The sequence below is a fragment of the Hemibagrus wyckioides genome, linkage group LG10 (genome assembly GCF_019097595.1).
Source record: "Hemibagrus wyckioides isolate EC202008001 linkage group LG10, SWU_Hwy_1.0, whole genome shotgun sequence".
NCBI classification, from domain to species: domain Eukaryota; kingdom Metazoa; phylum Chordata; class Actinopteri; order Siluriformes; family Bagridae; genus Hemibagrus; species Hemibagrus wyckioides.
In genome coordinates this window covers 9,407,966-9,434,078 of record NC_080719.1, presented here as the reverse complement: position 1 = coordinate 9,434,078, position 26,113 = coordinate 9,407,966, and the positions used below count along the sequence as shown (strand labels likewise).

The 26,113-nt window shown below is 39.0% G+C and overlaps 2 protein-coding genes across 3 annotated transcripts; one reads left to right on the top strand and one right to left on the bottom strand.

Moving 5' to 3' along the window:
* Window positions 1-694: 694 nt before the first annotated feature.
* On the bottom strand, window positions 695-6,948 carry lins1 (lines homolog 1). Its single transcript, XM_058401283.1, has 6 exons — window positions 6,304-6,948; window positions 6,029-6,118; window positions 5,146-5,287; window positions 3,296-3,886; window positions 1,734-1,920; window positions 695-1,633 (listed from the first exon to the last, which is right to left on the bottom strand). Exons 1-6 carry the CDS (start codon window positions 6,592-6,594, stop codon window positions 979-981), a joined length of 1,956 nt encoding a protein of 651 aa, XP_058257266.1. The 5' UTR covers window positions 6,595-6,948; the 3' UTR covers window positions 695-978.
* Window positions 6,949-7,187: 239 nt separating this feature from the next.
* asb7 (ankyrin repeat and SOCS box containing 7) lies at window positions 7,188-17,902 on the top strand. 2 transcript variants are annotated; one of them, XM_058401284.1, is made up of 5 exons: window positions 7,188-7,342; window positions 9,567-9,671; window positions 11,070-11,311; window positions 12,128-12,733; window positions 15,615-17,902. In XM_058401284.1, the coding sequence occupies exons 3-5, from the start codon at window positions 11,101-11,103 to the stop codon at window positions 15,752-15,754; spliced, it is 957 nt and encodes a 318-aa protein (XP_058257267.1). In that variant the 5' UTR covers window positions 7,188-7,342; window positions 9,567-9,671; window positions 11,070-11,100; the 3' UTR covers window positions 15,755-17,902. The 2 variants fall into 2 exon arrangements, with proteins under 2 accessions (XP_058257267.1, XP_058257268.1); XM_058401285.1 differs by having other exon boundaries at window positions 7,189-7,347.
* The last annotated feature ends 8,211 nt before the right edge of the window (window positions 17,903-26,113 follow it).

Here is a 26,113-nt window from a genome sequence, read left to right as displayed (position 1 = left end):
AGTCCTATACTGTCTTATATTCTACATATTTAAACAACAGAAGCATCTTCACTTGCACTCTACAGACATGTGTATTGTATTGTCGTGAAGTGTGTTAGATTTTCTGTCTTCACTGTGTCCTGTCCTGCATTGTCTTCTGTCCTGCACAGGTTTGCACAAATGCAACGCGTTAATGTAATTAATTCAGGTGTTGTTTTCAGGGGTTGGGCTTGGCCTTTTAGAACGCAGTCTCCACTCTAATTCATCTCAAAAGTGTTCTGATCTGGTTGAGGTCAGGACTCTGTGATGTTCCTCCACACAAAACTCGCTCATCCATGTCTTTATGGACCTTGCTTTGTGCACTGGTGTGCAGTCATGTTGGAACAGGAAGGGGTCAAAGTTGGAAGCATGAAATTGTCCAAAATGTCTTGGTTTGTTGAAACATTAAGAGTTGGGCCAAGCCCCACCCCTGAAAAACAACCCCTGAACACAATGATTTGGAGGGGTGTCCCAAAACGTTTGGCAATTTAGTGCAGGTCTGCGTTTTGTGTAGCACCATGGTCCTTTAGGAACGTCGTTTCATTTCACTACGTACTGCACAGGCTATATATGCTTGAAATGACAATAAAAGCTTCATGTGAGGGTATGTGTGTGAGAGTCACAGGGTGAAGACACATTTTAGAAATGAGAAAAGTTTATTAATTGTGAAACATCCTGCTGGACCTCGAGTCACTCACAGAACCACAATTACCTTCCGTTAACATACACAAAACACAGAATGAATTGAAGTATTTATTGCTCTGAGCTACATAAGTAAAAAGGCATTATCACAAACATGAAAAGTCTGTTTTTTTAATAAATAAGAAACTGTATGAAACAATTTGCATTGCTTAATAGGACTTTGACACAGAAAGTTCATCTTCTTTGAAGATAATGTTTAGCTGTGCATCATTAAGATAAATTAAATTATTTAAGTATTTAATTATTATTTATGTTAAATTATTTAAGTTGTGGCGCTGTTGGGTTTTTCAACTGACCTTTAGTCTCAATAGCCAACAGCAATTTAAGAAGAGAACTAGGGTTGTATGGGAATAGCCCCTTGCTGTGAAGTCGGCTGATAACAGTCCTTAGCTCACTAAGGCACAATATGACCTTCAGCATCAGACCCTCAGAGGAGGTGTTGCTTATTTTCTCCACTGTATCTGCCGATCCAGACACAGACCTTTCTCCAGCTTTTCTCATGTCGATCTCTGCTACTGGTTCCTCAGCATTCCTCATCATCTGGAGGTTTGACATACTTCTGTCTTCGTCCTCAGAATCCTCTGAACTCTCGTAATTCACCAGGCTTGGCCTAAATGCAGCAATTTTTGACTGAGGTTGTGATGTTACTGACGCTTCAGAAAAATGTGGGAGGGACAGAGTGTGTGTCTCAGACTCAGAGTTTTCAATATGGCAGCACGCATTACAGAAATCTTGCCAGTGGTCACGTAAGTTCTTCAGGTAGAGGACGCAATACTCCAAGAAGCAGGTTTCATTAGAAATGAGAAAGTCCAGGAGGACGGTGTGGTCGAAGGAGAGACTTCGGAGTAGGAGAGTAAAGTGACAGTGAGGGTTACATCCCCATTCACATGCTGCAGGATCTGAGGAACTCAAACTAAAAGGGAAAAGGTCATTATCTGAGTGCTTGCTAATAAAACTAATGAAAATCATACAACCAAACATCAACCTCCTCAACATTACAACTAATATCTCACCTTTTCTGATGTAAATACAAGGTAATTAAAACCTTGGCTGATTCTATCAGGTCGTCATCCTGGTCTGCAAACACTACTAAGATCCAAGAGCAGGGATGTGTGACTGCTTTGACCTGAAGCACCTGCTGCTGGAGAAAAACCAGCAGTTCCATAAGATAAGGCTGAACATCAAGGGCATGGTGAGCTCCTGAAACATCAGAACACACAAGAGCATGATCAAAATGGAAAGGCTGCCATCTTCTGTTGGAAGTGTGAATCTGCAATTGGGCAAATACATAAGGATTCTTAGGATGGATCCACAGTTCTAGCTTTCTACATCAGCTCTACTTGATATATTTTCTCAAAAGGAACATGTTAAATGGTAGATCAGTGGCTTCACAGAACCACCTTCATTTATGGTTTAAGAAAGACAAACCAAGGAACCCTTACGGATGTAAATGGAACCTAACAATCTCAAATGAGATTTCAACATATTTCATTTCTGGCATGTGAAGACAAAAACACATCATATAGTAACAATAAGAACTTATTTTCAAAATTATGACTTTCATATGTAAATTATATGAACGTGTCATGACTAACTTTGGAGCCCATTAGTCTTTCATTTTTTAGTGGTGGGTACACAACTATGGAGTATATCCATCCATCCATCCATCCATTGTCTATACCTGCTTATTCCTAATTAGGGTCACGGGGGTCTGCTGGAGCCTATCCCAGCGCACATAGGGAGAAAGGCAGGGGTACACCCTGGACAGGTCTATGGAGTATATGATGAACAATATTTGTTTGTCATTCACACAACCCACCACTCACTCACTCATTCACCTAACCAATAATCCAACCAACCACTCCCTTACTCACTCACTTTCTCTCTTCCTTACTTCCTTACTCACTCACTCCCTCCCTCCTTCCCTCATTCACTCACTCACTCACTTAACAAACCCACTCAATCATTCACCTAACCAATAACCAAAAACTCCCTTACTCACTCACTCATTCACTCAATTAACCAACCCACTCAATCATTCACCTAACCAATAATCCAAGCAACCACTTCCTTACTCACTCACTCAACCAATTAACCAACATACCACTCAATCACAAACCTAACCAACCCATCACTTAATCTCTCACAAACACAGTCAATTAAACATCACTCACTACTACTCATTCACCTTACCAATTAACCAACCCACTATTCACTAACTCACCCAGCCAATTAACCAACCCAGCACTCATTTCAGCAAACAATTAACCAACCCACCAACCAATCAATCAACTAATCCATTAATATCATCTTCTGTCATGTTCCTGATCATGTTGATTGATTACACCAGAAATGCAAGTCATTAGTGCTGGTTAGCGCCCAACACTGTGTTTGGTGGCTGTTCAGAATATCACATTTATGACTTCTTTGCAAAACATCAGTGTTTCACCAGCAGTACTTCCTGCAAGTGTGTAAAAACATATTCTCTAATAAATACTATCAATAGAACATAATGTAGAATAATTAAGCGGAACATAAATAAAAATAAACTGTGATCACATCACAATCAGTTCACCTTGAGCAGAAACATGCCGAGCTTTAATCTCCAGACACTTGATCAGAATCAGGCTCATGGCCCTGAGCATCACAGCATCTTTCATTTCTCCATCCGAAGCGTTCCCTTTGCTCCCACCAAAGAAACTCGCCCGAGATTTGACACAGAACGTCCGGAGCCAACCAGCTTCTACTTCATGAAGCACAGACTCAGCCATCACGAGTAAATCAGTGGCATATTTCTCGTCACGCTCTTTTGAGTGATTTTCACCAAAACCCCATTCCTCCCCTGCTCTCTGAACGAGAATCCGCTTCAGCAAAAGCAGTGCTCGCTTCTTTACAAACTCCTTCATGTTGGCCAGCGTCAGACGGAGAAGTGCTGGAGTCTGGAGGAACACCAGTCTCTGAGTGGAGGAGCAGAGGCCATGCCACGTCCTCGCAGTGCTAAGGACTTCCACAAGGTCCAGAAGTGCACATACACTGATTTCTAACTCCACAGAGTTTCTGTCATTTTCTGCTGCATGTCTAAGTTCAGGATTGTCTTGAAGGAGCAGCTTTGGATATAAGGAAGTGAGGGATGACTCAAAATCAGCAAGAAGTTTCATCAGAATTTCTGAAGGACAAAAAAAAACAGAAAGAGCATCGTTCTTCAATCTTATAGTTCATATCCAAAACAATTTCATGGTCATTAAATTGTGTTTTCTTTTTAAACAATGGCATCTGAGTCAGCGGTTTTTATTTATACATTTACAGTGTCCTAGTGTCATGAGTTTCCATCTCATTTATTTTACTGTGCATTAATAAGGTGTTTGTTTGGGTCTAAGTCTTATTTAAGGCATAAACAAGCTTAAATTAGAGCAGGAATAGAGCTTACACAATCCCTAAAACAAATAAACTATTGATGTTCACAGTGTTGAAGAAGAGAATAGAATTATATTAACATGGTTAGAGACACCAGGGAGGTATTTCCATAGGCCAAACTGGACTAAAAAAATTCCCTCTGGTCAGATTTACAAACGTTTTAGTCCCAAATTTAGTATGTGTGTGTATGCTGATAATGAAAATCAGCTGTAAATGACCAAACATGCTCAGAGCACAGCTGCTTGGCTTTCAGTGCTGCCAAATAAAACCCCATAAAACACAACACTCACAAACAACTGAAACAAAACACTGATGACTAAGCAGTGAAAGGGAAAAAAACATCTCCTAAATATGTACTGAGCAAATTCCTCCAATCATGCAGCTCAGTCACTGCAGCTACCATTTCTTTTGTCCTACTTGAACAACTAGTCTTATTTGCCTTTATCTATAATGTGTTGTTTCGTGACAATCAAAATCTAGAGTTAAATTCTAAATGTACCTAAAGTTGTGAAGGTTGTGTGTTCAGGTCTTCCTGGGACGTTCGTATTTACGAGTTGGGAAGACGTAATTACAACTTCAAGCCACTTCAGTCAGAGAAAGCTAGAGGTGTAACTTCTCTTAATTAATCACTAACTCTTTAAAAAATATAGCAAGGTTTTTAAACTCTACATCAAGAAAAGGCACTTTAGGTGTGCAAATACTCATTAAATCATTCATTTATGAAGTCGCTGTAAACTTTGTTACACATTATATCATAATTGCGCAGTGTTATCGCATTTTTTGCAGCCAAATAATCTGAAATCACTTCTGAAGTAAATAAACAGTAAGTTTCAACCAATTTGCATACACATCTATTGATTCCACCACATTTTCTTAATGACATGTTAACCCTGAATCTCTGAGCTCAAAGTTAAAATCCCACTCGTAATTCCGACATTATGGTGGCCTTCATGTGTGCTCAACTCGTAAATACAATCTTTCTGGACATGGCCTGAATGCACCCTTCATTACCTCGTTTGTTAACACAGTCTAACTTCAGTATCCTCTTAATCACGTCTGTCAGAGCCCACAGGTGTGTATCCAGGGCGCAGCTCGGAGCCGAACTCTGAAATGTTTCTGTGAAGGCGATCTTCCACACGGAGTTGCTACCAAACTACAACAACAAAACAATCACAGATTTACAAGCAATATGTTTGTCAGCATAAATATTTAGTTACTACTGTCCACTTTATTAGGAACACCGATCTCCCTACAGAATATACATTATATGCCCCTGTGCTCTGACCCCAACTTCCTCAGATGGGATATGCTAAGAAAAGAATTCCACTGTGCTGTATTGTATGTGTGGCAATAATAATAATAATAATAATAAAGGCTTCTTCTATGTCCATGTGTAATTATCCAATCAGCCAGCTGCATGTATTAAATGATGCTGATGCTGGTCAAAAACTTTAATATTCACATCAAATATCAGAATGGGGAACAATATGATCTCAATGACTTATTTGATCTTTTTAAGCATATGGTTCATGGTTTTTTGTTTTTTTGCGTTTTTAAAAACATCCAGAATTTTCAAAAGCATCCAGTGAGAGGCAGGTCTACAGGTGGCCACGGGTGTTAATGAGAAAGCTCAGAGGAGAAATGACTGGTTTGACATTATCTACCTTTGTCAGTGCATGTCCATGTGAAGGGACACCAATTACAGCCCCAGGTATGCCTACAGTCTTGATAAGGTTACTGTACCTGTGTCAACTTTTAAAGAATCCTATGTACGTGTGTTTATCAATCAATCAACCAATCAATCTAACTATATCTATCTATAAGCAGTAGATGTGTGTTAAGCAATTCTATTAAAGTAAGATGTATGTAAAATGTATGCAAACTGAGTACTTACATTATTACCGATATCATATATGATAAAAGAAGTCATGCATTTTGCAGCTAAATGAGCCAGCATCCGGTCCTGGTAGTTGATTAGACGCACCTACAGCAACAAAAAATAAATAAATAAAATCAATTCAAGAGCCAATAAAACTGAAAAGCACTGATCAATCATGGAAGCTATTGGATATGGTTTTCAAATTCAAATCAAATTTTAACAATGAAAAAATGCACAAGGAAAGAGGAATTGTTGAGGACACTTCAGCAGCTGTGGAAGCTCACACTCACAAGGTCAGCTGTCATATTAAAGGCCCCAAAGAGTCTCTTCGTGACGTCATCATAGAACTCACGGACATCTCGTGGCAGGCTTTTTGAAGACAGTTTAGAGATGATTTTTCCGGTCAGTGTAAGGAGCATGCAAGTCATCTCTGTGTCTTCACTCGTCATGCTGTGTGGAGATGAGTTTATGGCTGATGAAATCTGTCTTGCCAGCTCCTCCGTGCTCATAGCAGGAACGACTCGAGACCGTAAATCAGTAAACACAGCCTGCAGGTCTGAATATTGTGCATCCATGTTCATGTGTATGGCCAACTGATCACCAGCAAGAGACACAAAAAGGACAAGACGAAGTGGCAGATGCTGTCATTTCCATACTGGCAAGTCCATCATGCTCTCACTGAACTTCTTGCACTCTCTGTTGTAAACATTATAGGCTGTACTAGTGGAAGAATCCAATAAAGCTTTCGGAACTTCACTGCAGTTTAACAAGCATGAAATATAACGTTAGTCCAACTCAACTAAATCTCCGCGTTTGAGTTCATCCTAATGAAAAGTCTTTTTTTTTTTTTTTTTTACATAACTAATACATAAACCTCCCGCACATTGCTCTTCCCCAATGACAAGCATGTGCAACAAAAACAGTCGCGCTTGGTGACGTCACTCATGGTGCCGGAAGTAAAATTCCCCCTCCCTATTGTAGTCTTGTATTCAATTTATTCTAATTTAACAAGTGTTACGTTTGTTACGCCAGTCTCTGCGGCGTGAGAAAACATTTGAATATGACGTGTAAATGTTTTTTTTCCGAAATGCTGAAGTGTTTGGAATACTTGGTTGATTCGATTTAGTCATCGCCGGTCGCAAACAGCAGTTTTTTTGCAGCAGTTAGGCACACTTGACGGTTCGCGTCTGCGCTTCTGATTGGCTACATGCACCCTATCCGAAGTGAACGGCTAATTGGCTAGCTGCATTCTGTTCCAAGTATGAAGCTTTGAGTAGTTTTTTATTTTGTTTTCTTTTCAGCGGTTGCTGACGCGGCGCACCGGATAGAGTTAAGTATGAGCACAAAGGTTCATTGTTTTTTTAAAAAAAAAAAATCTGTTCAAAATGATCTGCAATGCAGCTGTGGAAAGCTTCTGGCTAGGAGCTAATTTGGCTAAACTAGCCTGATAGGTTTGCATTATTGTTAGCTGAATTATCACTAGGCTAGCTAGCTTCGCTGCCGTGTACAATGACAGCGAAACGGCTCGATCGTGTTGATCACTTCGATTTGTCTATAAAGTGCCAGGTTCTCGTGTTGAAACTAGCACTAGCTAACATAACGGCTTGTGGTTCGTAACATAACTGGCTAGCGGCGCCGGCTAACTTGGCTTCCTTCGATATCTGGCTATTATAGCCGTCAATCTGGGGGAGTTATTGTGCAGTAAAACATGTATTTCGTGAGTAAATTCTTCTGGCTTAATCATTTTTTTTTGTGTCTATTTAATGAGCACTACACTTTGACACATGATGAGGGTGGGAAAAACCCACGTCCTAAAATGATCAGCGATATTCGGATGTTATTTCAAATAACAATCTGATACGGAATCTGATCTTAATGACACTAAAATACAATAAAAATGTCCCATTCGTTAAAGTGTGATAAGGTTATGGCTGAGAAGATGGGAGGAAGCTTCGTTAACAGGGGTCTCCATTTGTGTGAATTGTTTAGATAAGTGAAAACGGGTTTTTGATATATATATATATATATATATATATATATATATATATATATATATATATATATATATATATATAGATGTAATATACAAAAGAGAGATCTTTTCCAAGACTTCATTCAATTACACTTATCATTGATGTACACAGATACTAAACTGTTTAACCCTTGTCGTGGTGTTAATGTAAACACTTTGTTTGTTGCTGCTAGTCAGTCTCCTGGCTACCTAGTCGTGCTTTATTTAATTAAGCAATGTTTATTCTTTCCTACTTAGCCAAAATTTAGACATAGCTACATTACTAAGTCCAGTTAGTTTTTATGTGATATAAGCAACACCTAACAATTCACCTAATTTCTTATTTCTTATAAAGATGCAAGCGACACGAATGACGTTTATCAATAACTGACAATAACACAATGGGGGGCTGGTATACATACATGCAGGCTGGCATGGCTAAGCCCTCTGATTTACGTCAAATATAAAGAAACCTCCTAAAAAGGTGTAGTTTTTGGTATTACATCGGATTATATGCTGTTAACAAATGTTTTTTGGTAGCCCTGCCAGTTCTTGAATATAGAATAGTATGAAGGAGCGAGGCTGTGGCTCATTTCTTTCTAGGCCAGACTGTAGCATAGTGGTAGGTATATGTTTACCTCTGCCCGTTTTCATTCATCCAAATGCTTCGGTTCCAAAAGTACTGTTTATATGTAATCCGATTCAGATATGTATGTAAATGTACAGTACATATATATTCTGAACTAAAATTCTGTGCAAGCTCAAGCTCATTCGGCTGGGCGGAGGTGTTTACATGAAGGCTTTTCAATCCGGTTGTGTCATCAATCTGATTAATGAAGGATTGTTTGGTTGAAGGAATGTTCCAAGTGTTAGCCATGCATGTAAGGAACACATACTAGGAGGAATATTTACTGTAATATCTTTCTATTCTCCAAAATGCCTTTGGAGGAGAAACGATAAGAGGATAAACTAAGCAGACGTTGTCCAATCAAAGTAGGAAAGATGGTAGATATATAAGGTGATTGTTGTTTGATCGAAAGAGTTACAGCATTTTACTTTACCCAGTTTCGCATTCAGAGAAATACAGCATGAACCCAGTAAGCCAGGACTACTAAATTAAAATGTATAAAGTTACAGTTAAACAAAATTCTTTGTCTGCTAAGATAGACATTGGCAACAGCAGTTCCCTTTTAAGTCCTTATCCATTAGTGATTATTCCATGGCTATAAATAAGCTGAAGTTATGTTTTGTTTTGCCCTTGCGCATTATCATAAAGATGTAACTTCAGATGTATGATTGAAAGCCGAGCAACGTGAACAACCTGATCATTCCCTTGTTAATGAATGTGGTCTTTCTTCCTCCCTCATATCTGAATTAAAACAAAACCTCTCAGTCCCAAAATATTTTTTAGCAGCAAGTGACTCCTGTGCTTTTTGTATTAAAGTCACGATCCCATAAATGCAATATCAGAACAGATGTTGAGCCATACCATTGCAAAGTAAAGATCAAAATTAACCTTTGATCTTGTGCCTTTGCTTACAGGTTTACGACTTTTCTGCAGCGGGAAGTTAGATGCCGCTTGGGCTGGACTAAAAAATGCGCCCGAAACACAAAGGGCCTTTCAGATCTGCTGTGCATTAATCAAGGGTAAATGTTTCATTCACACCAACATCGAGCACTTTTTGAACACTCACTGATTTTAACATGACCTGAAAAAATGAATAAAAAATAATTTACACTGTAGGAATCATTTGAATGATGTATGTAATATGCATGGTCAGAGGAGGCCAAATATATGAACAGTTTGTACACTGTGTTGTTTTGGTTGGGAGGAAAACTAACTGCCTAGTCAAGGGGTGTCCAGTCTTAAGGCTCAGTCACATGCCATGTTTCATTCCATTGACCTCCATTCATATGCATGTAAATGCTGGAGACCAGAAATAAGTTTAATTTTAACTTTAGAGCTATAAACACAGACACATTAGTTGGTTAAATCTCCAAAACTGGGGAAGCAAATATCATAAACACAGGATAACTAAGTAAGTTGTGCTAAGAAGGATCAAATTCATTTAAATAAAATACAAAAAAATGCCTTGGAGCGTGATGTATCTAGTTGCTGTCTGGTTGTAGCAATGGTCTCAAGAAATTTCTAGTCTAGTGTGACCACGCCTTTATCCGATGTGCATGCCCTTTCTAATCAATCAGGATCCACAACCGATTCCTCCTGTTTAAATCAGTTGATCTGGCCTTTTAAATACTATGAGGTGTTTCTTCTGCTTGGTCAGATTGAAAAGCTTCACCCACACCTGTGCCCTTTACGGATATGTTGTCACCCCCCCCTGGCCTAGTCTCAAAGATAAGAAGAAGCCTTTATTATTGTCACCACACATACATTATGGCACAGTGGAATTCTTTTCTTTGCATATCCCAGAGAGGGTTAAGGGCCTTGCTCTATCGCCCAGCAGTGGTAGCTTAGCGGTGCTGGGGCTTGAACCCCGATCTTCCGATCAACAACACAGAGCCCACTTGGGCTACCACAGCCTACCTTGACTTAACCCTTGAGCTACTTGGTCTACCTCTGTGCATTAACACAGATACAAACAAGTATATAAATCTCAATAATTGCCATTACCCAGTACCCTTTTTTGAGAGTTTCTAATGTGGCACATTTGCATCCTCACCAAAAAGTCAGCAAGTCTTGTCACATTTTTGCTTCTGAGATTTCATGTTCTGTCCTCACATCACACCTAAAACATATTTCGTGAACCCAGCCAATGTAGTTTTCTTTTCCCTCTATATTTAATGCTGTTTGTCATTTATTATATGTGACTGTGGTGCGCTGTGGTGTTTGCCTTAGGAAATCATTCAGTATTCCATTCCATTCTATTCCAGGATGAATTATGCATCTATTTAGCTGCCTGGTTGCTTTATATCCATTATGCCCAACTCTGTACTCTATATATCTACCTGTCTTTATAGTCTGTCTGTCTGTCTGTTGTGTGCTGTTTGACGTTCACCGCTGTCTCTTGTTGTGCTTGTGTCCAGGGACGCAGGAGTGGCTGCGCAATGTGACAGGATGCTGAACCATCACTTCAGAAGGAACCCGGACCTGCAGGAGGAGCTGCAGATCCAGGCGGCGGTGGCAGCCGGCGATGTCTACACCGTGCGCAAGATGCTGGAGCAGGGCTATTCGCCCAAGATCAGGGACGCCAACGGCTGGACGCTGCTGCATTTCTCCGCCGCCAAGGGCAAGGAGCGCTGCGTCCGAGTCTTCCTCGAACACGGCGGTAGGTGGCCTGGCCTCCTCTTTTATTTATTTATTTATATGAGTGTAGAAAACAGTTACTGAGTTTGCCTCCCCAGTAACAATTAAAATTCAAACTCAACATTAATTGATGTATGATAATGGGATTGTTCTGGGTGCAGGGATGTATTTCGGAAGCTAGATGGCGCCATGAAGTTGGTTTAGTAAATAACGGGAAATGGATACTTAAATGCAAAAAGGACAGGATATAGAGCACTCTTAAAGACAGACAAACGATATCCCAATTCTCATGTTTACAGAATTTTCACTCTTTATCTGATGTGAGGCTATGGGAAATATAATGTTAGTGCTTTCTAAACACTTCTGAAATAATCTAGTGTGTCCATAGTAACAAGGAAATCATGTAAATTGATGTAAAATTGATGTATAATGATGTAAATTCCCCAAAATTATTATTTCCACTAAATTATTAAATGTTATTGTTAGAGGTATCGCCTCTTGCTGAAGACATGGGACACAAGATATTAACACAAACGCTATTTTTCAGTATTTTAAGTAGTTGTCTTTTATATCTTTATACAACTACATACCATAATATATAGCTACATCATTGCTGTGAGATTTAGCATTAGTTTGCATACTGAAAGGTTAATTGATTTTGCCATTGTAAGTCTGGAAACTTGGAAAAATAGGAGAATGATGCATGGTATGGTTTACTGAGACTTTCTATTGAAAGTGACGCTGTATTTTATTTGTATTGAGATGCTCGATCTGTATATCATTAATTTAGTGAATTAAGTTTAACTGTCTGTTTTTGTGTGTTTAAAAAAAATCACAGCCGACCCGACAGTAAAGGACTTCATTGGCGGTTTCACAGCGCTGCACTATGCCGCCATGCACGGACGCGCACGCATTGCTCGCCTCATGCTGGAATCGGAGCACCGCGGTGACATCATCAACGCCAAGAGCAACGACGGCTGGACGCCACTGCACGTGGCTGCACATTACGGACGCGACTCGTTTGTGCGCCTGCTCTTGGAGTTCCATGCCGATGTAGACCCCCTGAGTGACAAGGGCACTACTCCGCTGCAGCTGGCTATCATTCGAGAGCGCTCGAGCTGCGTGCGGCTGCTGCTCGACCACCACGCTAACATTGATGTGCAGAACGGCTTCCTGCTGCGATACGCCGTCATCAAGGGCAACCACGCATACTGCCGCATGTTCCTACAGCGTGGGGCAGACACCAACCTCGGACGCGTGGAGGACGGTCAGACACCGCTTCACCTCTCGGCTCTGCGTGACGACGTGCTCTGTGCACAACTTCTCTACGCCTATGGAGCTGACACAAACACACGCAATTATGAGGGTCAGACGCCTGCCGCCGTATCAGCCAGCATGTCCCGTGCCAGCCGGCCCTGCCTGGACTTCCTGCAGGAGGTTACACGTACGTACACCAATATGAGATTTTCCTGTGTTACCTATTTATCATTTATTCCGGTCATAGCATAGCCACATGCTCCTGAGCAAGACAACACAAATGAAGAGGTCACAAGTTCTAAAACAAAACCATTTTCTCCAAATGATTAGTGGCTGCTAAAAACTTACAGCTTTAAGAGCATCGCATGCATCACTGATACTTTCCTATAGAACATTTAAAAAACCCTGTATGTGCTGTATTGACATGATTACCACAAGGTCTCTAAACCTAAACCCTTGATGTGAGTACAGCAAATCCAGATAATTCTACAAATAAGTTTAGAGCAGTAATAACCATTACACATCAACCTCCATCCATTTATCCCATCCATCTTCTGTACTGCTTATCTTATTCAGTGGTCACAGGGAACCTGGAGTGTTTAATAGGGCACAAGGCAGAGGACATCCTGGAGAGGGTGCCAACCCATTGCAGGGTACACACGTACACACAAAAGCACACACATGCCTACAGGGCAGAGATGCCAGTCACCCATCAACGCATATCTTTGGACTGGGAAGTACACTGGAATGACCGGAGGAAACCCCCAAACCACAGGAGAACATTCAAATCTATGCACACAAGGCAAAACCCTCACATCAAGGGTTCAGGTTTTTCCTGAACATTTCAGTTTTTAGTACATTTCTCATCATCAGCTTTGCCAACTCCAGTATTGTGATAATGAGTAACAGACTATGCATCATGCAGCCCCACATGGGAGGAAATCCTCATGGACTAAATGATGTCCGTTCAAAATCCCCAAATAGTTTTAAAGATATTAAGATCATTTGAAAATGGTGTTTTTAAACTGTTCATGGAATTACTACAATGCCTCCATGGATTGTGATGTTAAAGCCATATTATATTATAAAACTGTTAATAGCTAATTATTAATAATAGTTAATAAATATGTAAATAGTTAATAAATAGTAAAAATGAATAAATAGTTAATACTTTTAGCTGATAATGCCTTTAGGTTTATATTAACGTGGAAACGTGAATATCGTAGTTGGTTTCTGTTTCTTTAAAGGAATAGAATAAAAGAGTGAAAGTGCTGTTAGTAAGTAAGTAGAACAGGAACAGTGGTCTCAGCATGGCCAAAGCGAGCCCCACTTGCCCGTGCGAACAATTCAGCGTGTGAGAAAAGCGAGCCGTATCCCCTGAAGCACTAATGATCTAGTAGACAACAATGGCCGCATTCCTGCGCTCTGCTTCAACTTTGATATCACCATATCAAAGCTGGCCGTCTCAGCCCCACATGCACTGTGGGGTCTATTCAAGCCCAACCGTCAGCCAGATCGTCTTTCACCCCGGTTATCGATTAGAAAAAACACTTTTATTGAAGCCTGACGGGCAGGAGTTTTGAATGGGTTGTGTGCCGATCTTTTTTTCTTCCCCCCTTTAAGCTCCTGCGAGTGACAGTACACAGCATCTGCAGATGGTCCTGCTCAGGCCTTTGTAGTGGTTTTCCCAGCTGCCTCTGTTTGTGTCTCTGCCACAGCGCAGGGGCAGGATGAGCTCGAATATTAGAACTGATAAAATGCGTGTGCTGGATTCCTGGAACTCGTTTGTTGACTTCCTTCACATCTTTGAGACAACAGATAGAGGGGGGCACAGAGCCAGTGGCCTTAAAGCCTCAGATCTTTCTGGACAGGAACCAGAGGCTGAAATAGGGCCTTTTTGTCTTAAGAACAGGCATGCTCCCATGTTACATTTTAATAATAATAATCCATCTGGCCATCTTCTGTACTGATTATTCTATACAGGGTCACAGGGACTCAGGGCATTTACATTTTTTAATGTCCAGTGTCACCCAAAGGAGAAAGGGTTCCCTTCTGAGCCTGGTTCCTCTCAAGGTTTCATCCTCATATCATTTCAGGGAGTTTTTCCTCGCCACCGTCACCTCAGGCCTGCTCATTAGATATAAAATAGTAACTTAACTTTTATATTTTTTTTCTATGTTTCTATACTTCTGTAAAGCTGCTTTGAGACAATGTCCATTCTTAAAAATGCTATACAAATACATTGAATTGAACTGAATTTAAGGCAGGGGGACATCTTGGACGGGGTGCCAGCTCATCACAGGGCGCAATGTTAGAGATGCCATTCTGTCTATAACACATGTCTTTGGATTAGGGAGGAACTTCCAAAGCACAGGAAGTGATGTGTAAAACACGAACTTAACCACTAAGCCACCAATCCCCCTCCACTAAGTGTATTGTCCCTGTCAATTACATCAGGAATTTGTTGCACGTAATGGGAAATCATTTTCATGGCTGGAAACCTGGCAAGCATATCATCCACAACACTGCTGCCAAACTTATTACCAAATTCAAAAAGCCTGAACGTGTTGTGGACAACCAGAGAAGTGGAACGTCCACTGATGAAGGGACAACTGACGTGCTGATGGCGTACACAATCCCTTATGTTTGGAGACTTTTTGGACATACTGTAGTTATAATCAATGTTCTGGAACATCCAGGAAACAAATCCTGCTTTCACTTAGGTTATAACAGCTGTAAAGTGTTATTCCATTTCTCTTTCTCTCTCTCTCTCTCTGTGTGTGTGTCTGTGTGTGTGTGTCTCTCTCTCTCTCTCTCTCTCTCTCTCTCTCTCCCTCTCTATTTTGAAGTTAATAAGACAAAAAATACAGTTTGTCCTGTTTCTGAGAAATGCATGTAGGTTTTATGGGAAAACAGGATTTGATGCAGAAATCTTTTACTGTCTGCATCTTGGATTAATGTCTGATATTTTGGATTATATGTTCATTTTTGGATCTTTTGTTCTGTTTGAAGACTGAGCAAGTCGTCCATCTAATATTGACCCTACCAAATCTTTTCTCTGTCTCCAGGCCAACCCAGGACATTGCAGGACCTGTGTCGGATAAAGATTCGTCAGTGCATAGGCCTTCAAAGCTTAAAGTTCCTGGAGGACTTGCCTATTGCCAAGGTGATGAAAGACTACTTAAAACACAAGTTTGACAATGTCTGACAGAGGCCAGACAACTCCAGGCATCAGCACAGGAACAGATTCTCTAGCACAGACTATGCAACCTCTCATTTTCTTTCTGTACTCATCCCCAAACAGAGGATTGTTTTCTCCAAACATGCGTGATGTATTTTCTGTCATTTAACCTGGAAATATAGCCAAGCTACTCGTCACGGACACTGAGCCCTCAACTCGCGTTCATCGTTCGATTATTGACCCGTGAAAGGAAAAATTTAATTCTACATATTTTATCAAACGCATTTGTAACCCTAAGTACTGGGATAGGATCAAAAGCTGACATGATGATGATCTTATATCACCTTTATAGCTATCGTGGCTTTTGATATGTTGTTAAATATAATTAAATTATTTGAATATGGAAATTGATTCTTTTTTTTCTTTTTCTTTTTTAATTATTCAAACTGAGAGTTTGTAGTTTCTCAAAACAATTTCAAGATACTAATTTTACCTATACACATTTCATATTCACAAAGCAGTAATGGTATAACTACTTTATATCTTATCATTATAAACGGGCGTACCGATAAACCATCACACCCCTAGTTTCAAGCGTACGATAGAACGATAGATAGAAATAAGAAACCCTCCTTTTCTTTTTTCTTTTCTTTTCTTTTTTACTAATTTACTGACTTTTTGTTGAAAGATATCTGGACTTTCATCCTTTCAAGTTAATCGTGCACCTTCTTCCAATCGACTATTAACAATTTTTTTTGAAGGTGTACAGAGTTAATAGTCACATTAAATGCAGAATTGTGAATCAAGCATTAAAACTGTGATTTAAACTTCACTCCCCTGACCCCCCCCAACCCCCCAAACTTGAAGTCTTGGAACTCATTAACAAGGACTACACTATGTATATACTTGTGTCATATGTACAGCAGATATTTTTCTAGAATTATTTAAGCTATGAACTCTTGTATCATAAAGTGTTAAGGATTTTTTTTTTTTTTTGAATGGTTGTGTGGCTTTTTATTTTTTAAGTCTTAATTTTTTTTTTTTTTTTTTGGTTTGTTTTTCATTTTTAGAATTGAGATGCATCGACAAACTAATTGGGAGCAATTAGTGAATTTGGGGAAAATATAATTTTTCCCACTGTCAGAATTATCTATGTTTTTTTTTTTGTTTGTTTGTTTGTTTTTTTGAGGGGAAGTCGGAAGGAAAAAAAAAAAAAATTCTGTGCTCATTGTTAAGGCCCACAGCATCTAGTCGTGCCTTCACTTGGGTGGAATCTCGGGTTGCTCAGCAGCAGGTGTGTTTGTTTTCCTGGTGTGTCACTTGTTATTGAATTAAATTGACTAGTTTTCGTAAAATGCACCAATATAATCGAGTAATTATTTTGTTCACTTCCTCCAGATTGCCCTGTATTGAATAGGCACATGCCTATAATTGGTTATACAATATTTTGGCAATGTTAATGTTGTGTGCAGATCCGAAATATTGTTCTTTACACAAGGAAGTCTATCCATCCGTTCCCTGAAGCCAGTCCCTGAACAGTCTTCTTATTGATGACGCATTGAAGGTGATACTGTTGTAAATCAGGATTAAGTGAATTGTATATGGCTGAATGATGTGGGTGTTTTGTTTTTTGTTTTTGTTTTTAATTCAGCCTTGTACTAATAAAATGGTGGTTTATTTGTTGGAATAGAGGTTATTGTATTCTTTCACTGTTACAGGCCTGAACTGGAATTTCGTCACTTAAGCACAGGTGAGCTGTTCATCTGAATCTGAATACAGGAATAAAAAATACTTTCCATTGGACTTCTGTATATTCAGGTTTCTACAGTTTCAGTCAATTCTGATTTTATTTTTTACAATTCAGCAGTGTTTTCTCTGAAAGTTTGTTTACAGTTGTACGTACGTGTGTGTGCGTGTGTGTGTGTGTGTGTTTGGCTTTGAAGCACTGATGAGTTTGCTGAAAGCACTTATTCCTGATTCGATTGGTTTCGACGTCTTCCACGCCACACGTTCACCACAACTACTGAATGTACAGAAACTGCTGTTTCCTATAGCCCGGGATGAACCGTGTGAATAAATGATTAATACAGCATTCTTGTTTTCATTTCTAAGCATTAGAATGTGTGTTCTGGTTGTTTCATTTGCATTTTTGACTGCTGAATTTTTAATAAAAATCTGCTCAGTACGCTAAGGTATTATTTTTATTTTTTTTCCCAGTTGGTATTTATTTCACAGTAAAACCTTTTGTCATTGATATTGACATTACAGGGAAAGCTGAATTACATTTACAACATTTGGCATCAGACTTCCTTATCCAGAGTGACTTGCATTTATCTCATTGGTACAACTGAAAAGTTGAGGGTCTTGGCTCAGTGGTCAGGAACAGCTTGGTGGTCCTGGGATTTGAGCTCCTGATATGATTGTGATCACTGATGTTGCAGAAGCGTATAAATTGTTCTCTAACCAGCTCTAAACGGATAAATATTTGGATATTCATTCATTAATTTTGGATAAAACATAATACATGAAGGTACTCTTACATTACAGTCTTTAGAGTTTACGCAGAAGAGGAACATTCAGTGAGGGTCAGTTCTGCTGAGAGATCAGAGCCCAGACTGGTTTGAGCTGACAACAAGGCTATGGTAACTCAAATGACCACTCTTTACAATCGTTGTAAATCGTTGAGCCATGAAGAATCAAGGCTACACTGGGATCAGGCTCCCCAAAATTGAGAGTGGTAATTAAAGATATTTAGTTTTTTTTTCCCCACAGCTCTTACAATGTTTCTGTCATTAACAGCTGTTGTTTTCTTTAGCTGACCTGTTCAGGACATTCCAAATGATTATATTGGCTATGTGCAATGCTTAAACAATGGCTGTGATCAATTTTCCCTCATGGGTCAGCTTCAAAATAGTTTGCTTTTCTCCCAAAGACAGCTCTCTGGTCTTTATCTATTTTAACAACAAATTCAGTCTTCATAGGTCAAACCGAGAGTAGACCTTCAGAGCTATGAATAGTTCACATCAATAAACAAGCACTTTTCTTTAACTAGAAAACACCTAAATAATATGCAAACATCACAGACGGGGCAGAGGCAGGAATCAAACCTCGAACCCTGGACGTGTGGGGGAAAACATGCTAACCACTAAGCTTCTGTGCTCCACTGGTTGAATCAAAATAAAATGTATAAAAATAAAATGTATAAGAATGTAATCATTAGCAAATTGTTGTGGTATAAGAGGAGTAAAACACTAAAAGCATAGAATCATGCTATGTTGATTTTTTTCCTATAGCTGACCACGCTATTGAGTTTTAATCCTTATTGATTAAATTCATTCTGCGTGATGATATTTGGTCAACCCATATCCAAGCGAGATCTCACACAGGTGGTGGAGTGAAAAATGTAATACTGTCATATGTGTTGTTCTTCAACACCGCCATGATGCTAGAGGTCATATCTCTGTACAACTGTTTCTCAAGCTTCTTTCCTTTGATTTGATTTACATTTACTTCTCAGACGTTCCCTAAATGAATGGTGAAAGATTCAAACTGTTGCTGGAGGCTATTCAGTTTCATGCATATCATGCCTCTTTGCTGTCCTCGTCTCTTTCACTGGTCTCTATCAGCAGCCCTCCTCAAAGTCTTGGCAGAACTTGAGAAAAAAATTCCCACCCCTGCTACGCCGAGCTCAATGGCATCATATGTGCTTCTGTAGGAGAGACACCTTAAATGACACGCCTTGGCACGGCATCAGTGCTTTTCCTGCAGACGCCGTGTATCACCTTAACACGGGCAGGGTTTCGTGTAAAGCCCTTCCACGTCCTCTCTTCTCTTCTCCTCTCCACTCCTCTCCTCTCTTCTCCTCTTCTCTCTCTTTTTTCTCTCTGTAGTTCCCAGGAATGCAGTTCTTAAATGAAAAGCCTCTCTGCTTTCTTTAAGTTGGCGCTTAAGTGGGCCACTGCCAGGCCTCGGGAAGTCGAGGTGGCCTAAGACCAGGCGCTGATATATTTGTGGATTCTTCTTACAAAAACACGAGGCGCTATCGTCGATCAAATCGCAGGTAACGTTACCTGATAAAACAATGGCATCTCTCTGTGGCCCATGTTTCCAGGGTACAATGCACCTATTGTGGGAGTAGAGACGGCGTCCTGAGCCACGCTAGAAACCACAGAGCTTCCATGAGCGTGAGGGGAAACTCCCTGTCCATGGGTCTGTATCTCTGTGGAAAAGGAAAGGTTGACACAATCAAGCTGGAGGCTGACGAGTCGAAATCAGTGTAGCACTTCCATGCAGAGGAGTATGCAAAGCAGACTTTATCATAGAACAGGAACAAGCGCTACACATGGTCATTCATGCAACTTCAAGATAAGATCACTACATAGCCAGGTTTTAGTTTGGGGGAAGGTAATAAATAATCAATGTAATTTAAAAGCAGTGTAAATAATTAAATGAAAATAATAACAATAAGTTGACATTATAATTAAGTTAATTATATATATATGTATGTATTTAAGTACAAATTTTGTTATAATATATATTTTATGACTTTTTATTTATTTATTTATTTATTTATTTATTTATTTATTTATTTATTTATTTATGGCATTATTCCATGCAAAAATATTACATGTCCCATCATACTGTATATCGTATAATACATATATATTTTATTTCATACAGAACAATTTTAGTACGTCATGTATGTCAGTAGAGAAAGCAACATATTAATTAACATACTACTTTTAATACAAAAAAAATGCAGTAGAACTTGCAAAGATTTTTGTGCTTCACAAGCTCAGTGTAGACACATATAAATACTATGATATGATAACTGTACTCATATTTATTGGCATTAGCTGAATGCATATTATGATGACATCACAAAATGTGTTTCTTTGACTCTGTGTTTATTTCTGTGATCGCCAAATCATGAAATCCTGGAGGGCCTGCATAACGAAGGCTGGTGGGTTTTTGCATCCAAAAAGTAGAGTGTCAGACTCCCCAGATCCATGGCAGCTAATGTCTGTATAAAACTCAACAAGTTTTATTGTTTTTATTATTGTTTGCTGATCTTTTTTAAATGCAGAAATGTTTCCTTATTTTTGACCGCATCTTTACAGCATTTCATTCCAAAACTTTTGCACAGCACTGTATATATTAGAATGAAACAGTAGGACATGGTCTGTATGTTGTATGTTTTTACATATGTGTAACTGTATAAAGCTGATCGCTGGATTATAGCACAGACGTGACATTTGAACTCATTTACTTGCAAAGTGCCTCATTGCCTCCTTGAACAAAGTTAATACCAACAAGCCATATCTGATCATGTGACCTTTCAGGTAGGATGCAGGGTAATATGCAAAATGTACGATATTTATTTACATAATACAGATGTGCAGAAGTTTATCGATGACATACAGGGGACATCGCTTGGACTTTGTTTGGAGAAATCAAAATATGTATTAAAGAATAAATCAAGAAATGAATGAAAGAATGCTTTCTGGTGTGCGATATGGATAGATAATACACAGTATAGCTCTGTTTGAGTGGCCGCACCCTCATATACTGTATCTGATGAATAAATCCTGCTACTTCCTTACAAATGACAGTTTTATCTCTGTTAACCATTGTACTTTTTCATATAAACCTTATCAGCCTTAGGTCTAGTGAGTTATGCATGGTTTTGAACAAAGACAGTAACCCAAGCTCTGGATCAAACCAGATACCCTGGAGCTCTGCAATGGCAATGCTAGAATGGATTAGTACATGAGAAATTCAACTGAAAATAGTTCTATAATACACCTCTGGACATTTCCTTCTAAATGTCTGCATTTAGTCCATTGCAATAACTTGTAATTGCTGTCAGAATTTTCTTTGGAGAAGGAATGTGTACACCTAGTTTACTAAATGTGTGTGTAATGACACACAGTACTGATAGAGAACAGAAACAGGTTTACAGATGAAAATGCAGGTGAGTGAGTGTTCAAATCCAAAAGGCAAAAGGCAAAGACAGGTCAAAAAACAGGATATGGTCAGTCGAGGTGCAGATAGTCTAATAAGAGCTCAAATACAATGTCAAGGCTTAAACAGAACGGAGCGTATACTTGAAAGCCAAACAAAGTCTTTTAAACTGTGGCTGTGACAACATAGCTGAAAACGGATGTGAGTGATCAAAATGAAGGTGACAGTGAACGTGGAAGTGCACGTGTTTTGTGTGTGCAGCTATGTTTGAAGGCAGTGGTGTAATGTATGAAATGGAGTCTATGACGTTAACGGAACGTGACAAGTACGGTTACATTCAACCAAATAATCCGTCAGTAATCAGATTCAGAATCAGAATCAGAAACGGTGGTTTAGATTTGAAATAAACTAAAATAAACAGGAAAAATGCTTGCATCGAATCAGACTATATTCTCAATGGGATTTAAAAATCCTTTGCGCACATGTGCAGTGCAGTGGTGCGAATGTTTATTTACACCTTACATTTTATGTCTTAAACACAGCATTCGGTGGAAAGTCCTGGTCAACGAAGGAGGCAGAATACACGTGTCGTAAATGAACGTAAATGAATATTTGAATCAGACTGCAACGTTTACGGGGTATATAAACACTACTTTCGGAATCTGCAATCGGATCGAATTCATTCGGATTGCTAAAAATGTGCAGAAGTAAACACATCTGCTGATAATTAATAAGAAATCCAATAAAGAAGGAGAATAACTGTTGCATGAAACCTATACAGTATGTCTGACTACGTTTGCTTTCTAATTTCATGTTTCCATGATTAAAGTAAATACATTTCAATCGAGTGCCAAATTTTATATATTGTTTTACTTTTTTTTGTGTTCAAATAATGCACTCCATATTGCAATCATTTGCACAAGATCTACCAGAAAAGGAAAAATGGTGCAGTACGAGTGGTGCCGGATTTACTCATTTAATCATAACTTTATTTGGCCATAAATTAAGCCAAAATTAAATTCTGAATGTTTTTATTAAAGGTAAAAGCTTAGCAGAGTCAGTTTTTTAAAGACAACATGGACAACCAGAAATCTACATCTTCATGTATTGTTCATTCATCTTCTTCCTGATCAGGATTGTTATGCACAGTAAGGCATCTCACCTCTTCTGTGTCCCACAACGTTCCCCTGCCACTCATGGTACATGTATGTTGTGGAAACCAATGATACTATAATCAACTAAAACACACATATGGGTTACTTTAATTCCTAAACAAGGAATTCACAGGAATCCTAGAACAGTTCCAGTGCAACCGAGCTTCAGGACATCGCTTACAGGTAGTCTCAGGTTCTGTAGCATGCTTCCTGGTTCACATAACAGCTTTCACATTACCGATTTGTCTTGCAAATCATGCTCTAATTTGGACCAAACTGCTCAAGTGAAAACCCTGTTAATGGTATGAATGAGTCTGTGCATAGGTGTGTATATGATTCCTTGCAATGGACTGGCCTGGGTATTTTCCCCTTCTCATGCCTCAGGATAAGCTTCAGATCCACTACAACCCTGAAAAGAATACAGCAGGAACTGAATGAATGGACTACAAAACGTCATTTCGGAAGTATAGCTAAGCATGTATTGATTTTTTTTATTTGTCTTTTTTATCTATCTTTTTTTTATTGTTAATCTATTGTCTTCCTCTAATCCTTTCATCTCTGTGCTTGGATTGAATTCTACCCTCTTTGTACGTCACACTGAAGAAAAGAATCTAACAAATGAGCAAATCCATGTATAAAGTTCAGTTCTGGTTTTAAGGTACTTTTTTCCCCCGAGCCTTTACAACAGCCCACCTGTTTCAGTGGTTGCTTTGATGTGATTTCCGAATCAGTCGGTCAAATTACTTCTCAAACGATAGTTCTCAGGGAAGACTGAAAACTCACCGCTCACTTAAAATATCTTAAATCATTATTTCTCATCTAAATTGGGTTAAGCTTAATAAGGTATGTGGTAATTGATGTTGGTTCTCGTATAGCTTAGCACAATGTTCTTCCTGAACAGTTATTGATGACAGAAATATTACCTTTCTGATGAAAAACATACCATGACAGTCTTTCTTTCTTTCTCTCTCTCTCTCTCTCTCTCTCTCTCTCTCTCTCTCTTTCAGGACAATTTAATTGGCATGACCCTATTAAGTTGCGGTTAGTATAACAACAAAGCATTTAAGATCGTAGTAATAATCATGAAAGTATAAAAATTAGGTAATATATTCTCCTGGTTTCCATCAGTCAATGAAATACCATATTATAGTTACTACAAAATTCTGTCTAACTCTCAACTACATTCTCTTCATGGGTCAGTATTGCGTAACGGCCAGAGGAAACACAAAAGTGACCCCTCTGCCCCCTTTTTCTCTCAGAATGTCTATCATGATCACCTGTTCCGGTACCGTTTTTAGCAGCTCTTCATTTGGGGAGTGAAAGCCTTGGCTGGGGGCTTGTGCTCTTTGCCAGATGCGGGACGTGCTGGAGCAGAACGGAGTGAAAGGCCACGGTAGGAATTCCCTCCTGCTGGGACAGAGGAATAAAAGAGCGCAAGAGCGGAGAGCTGGAGACATGGACACTGTCTGCCTTTGTGTGTCCACTACTGCACTGTGGTGGGACTAATGGAAGCAGAGCAGGACAGGTGCACCATTAAGCAGTGAGAGAGAGAGAAAGAGAGAGAGAGAGAGAGTTATGGACAGATATATCCTAGCATTCCCCAAGCAGACACTATATTAAAACACTTCCACACAGAAACCACTGTTTCTGTGTCTCTACTGTATGTTTATAGTGGAATATTTTTAACATACTTACTTACATAGCTTACTTATTATGGTTTTGTGGGTAATGCAGGAAACCAGTGGTAATCAAAGTAAATCAAAATGTCAATCACTATGAAATAAATGCCCTCAGATGTCATTTAAGGTCACATTTTTAATGATGAAGATTAATATACAATGTGTTCAGGGAGATTTTTCTTTTTCAAGGCTAAATCGATTAGCCACATCCTTGATAATTCTAATGCGTCAGTTAGACTATTATTTTACAAGGGCCCACATTCTGTAAATATGTCTAAATAGGTTAAAAAGCTCAGCTATAGGACACATTTCTACACTTTTGAATGGTAAGACAGCTGTAAAGATAAATAAGTTGTCAAACTGTCAAAACCTTTTGTTCTCCGAAAACTTGAAAACAACTTCCGCATTCTTTTAAGTACACACTGTAATATAACATTGTATAATAATGTATTCTTGTCGTTTATGAACAGTTTATTTGTCAGAAAAAATATATATCAACTCACTGTGAGTATATGATTACCAACTGATGCATCATCATCTTTTATCCACTCCTGAAAATATTTTTCATCTGCTTAGTCATTCTGGTGCTAATTTGTTGTTTGGTGCTAGCAAAGCTATGCTAATTTAGGCTTTTAAAAAAATTAGACAGCAGTGATTTACTGTTGTTGTCAATATTGCCTAAGGTAAACAGATGGAAATAAATGAAACACATGCTAGTTTTATATATCTCACATATCTGCTGTGATACTCTGATAAAGATTTCCATTGAGGGCTAGGACCTGAAACTCATTCAGCTCAGTGTTCAAGTCATTTTAATATTTCCAGCAGTGTCTGACTCATCTCCTTTTTCTATTCTGAGTGGAATGTTATTCATGGACAGTGATTTAGTGATTTCATTTGCCTCCAGGCTAAAATACAACAATGTTTTACCTGTGCTAGTTTTTGCTAGCTTAAGGCTGCTGGTTCTTTTCTCTGTTTAGCCATGAAAGGTATCTTAATGGTGGCACCTGTGGTGTCTTATTACTTAGTGTGTGTCTTTAGATGTTTCTCAGAGTTAAACATAACATTTGTTTGCTAAACTGCTAAAATAGTGCTAAACTGCTAAGAATGTTGCTAAACCTACAAAGGTGAGAATAACAGCGGAACCTGAGATAAATTAAAATGGCAAGTAATACTATACTTTTACAAATGGTCAGAAAGTGACAGCCCCGCCATTGTGTTTCAATAATTTGGTACATAAACAGTTAAACGTTAAACCAATGTAACAAAACATGCCACATATTTGAACCGCAGTTCCAAGTTGGGGTTATTAGATAATTTTAATTCTGCAGATCGCCTCTCCTGAGCCAAGAAACTGAAGCTTTTTTCCTTGAGGCAACTTTTGACATGCAAACCATTTTGTCTGCTCATTTGTACAACACAATGTTTTCTTGTCAGAGGAAGTAAACAGAAATATAAGTGTGTAAAGGTAGATGTTCATACTTGCCCAGACTTTGATTATCAAGGCTACACTGTCTGAGTTCATGTCGGGCCTCATGCCTGATGCCAACTTTCCCACTACCTCACCTCCTCTATAATAACTGTGTTTG

Coding starts and splice junctions, on each gene's coding strand:
- asb7 (XM_058401284.1), top strand. CDS start 11,101: ATGCTGAACCATCACTTCAGAAGGAACCCGGACCTGCAGGAGGAGCTG. Junction 11,312..12,127: donor AGTCTTCCTCGAACACGGCG/GTAGGTGGCCTG, acceptor AAAAAATCACAG/CCGACCCGACAGTAAAGGAC. Junction 12,734..15,614: donor CTTCCTGCAGGAGGTTACAC/GTACGTACACCA, acceptor CTCTGTCTCCAG/GCCAACCCAGGACATTGCAG.
- lins1 (XM_058401283.1), bottom strand. CDS start 6,594: ATGAACATGGATGCACAATATTCAGACCTGCAGGCTGTGTTTACTGAT. Junction 5,288..6,028: donor TATATGATATCGGTAATAAT/GTAAGTACTCAG, acceptor TTGTTGTTGTAG/TTTGGTAGCAACTCCGTGTG. Junction 1,634..1,733: donor TTGTATTTACATCAGAAAAG/GTGAGATATTAG, acceptor TTTCCCTTTTAG/TTTGAGTTCCTCAGATCCTG.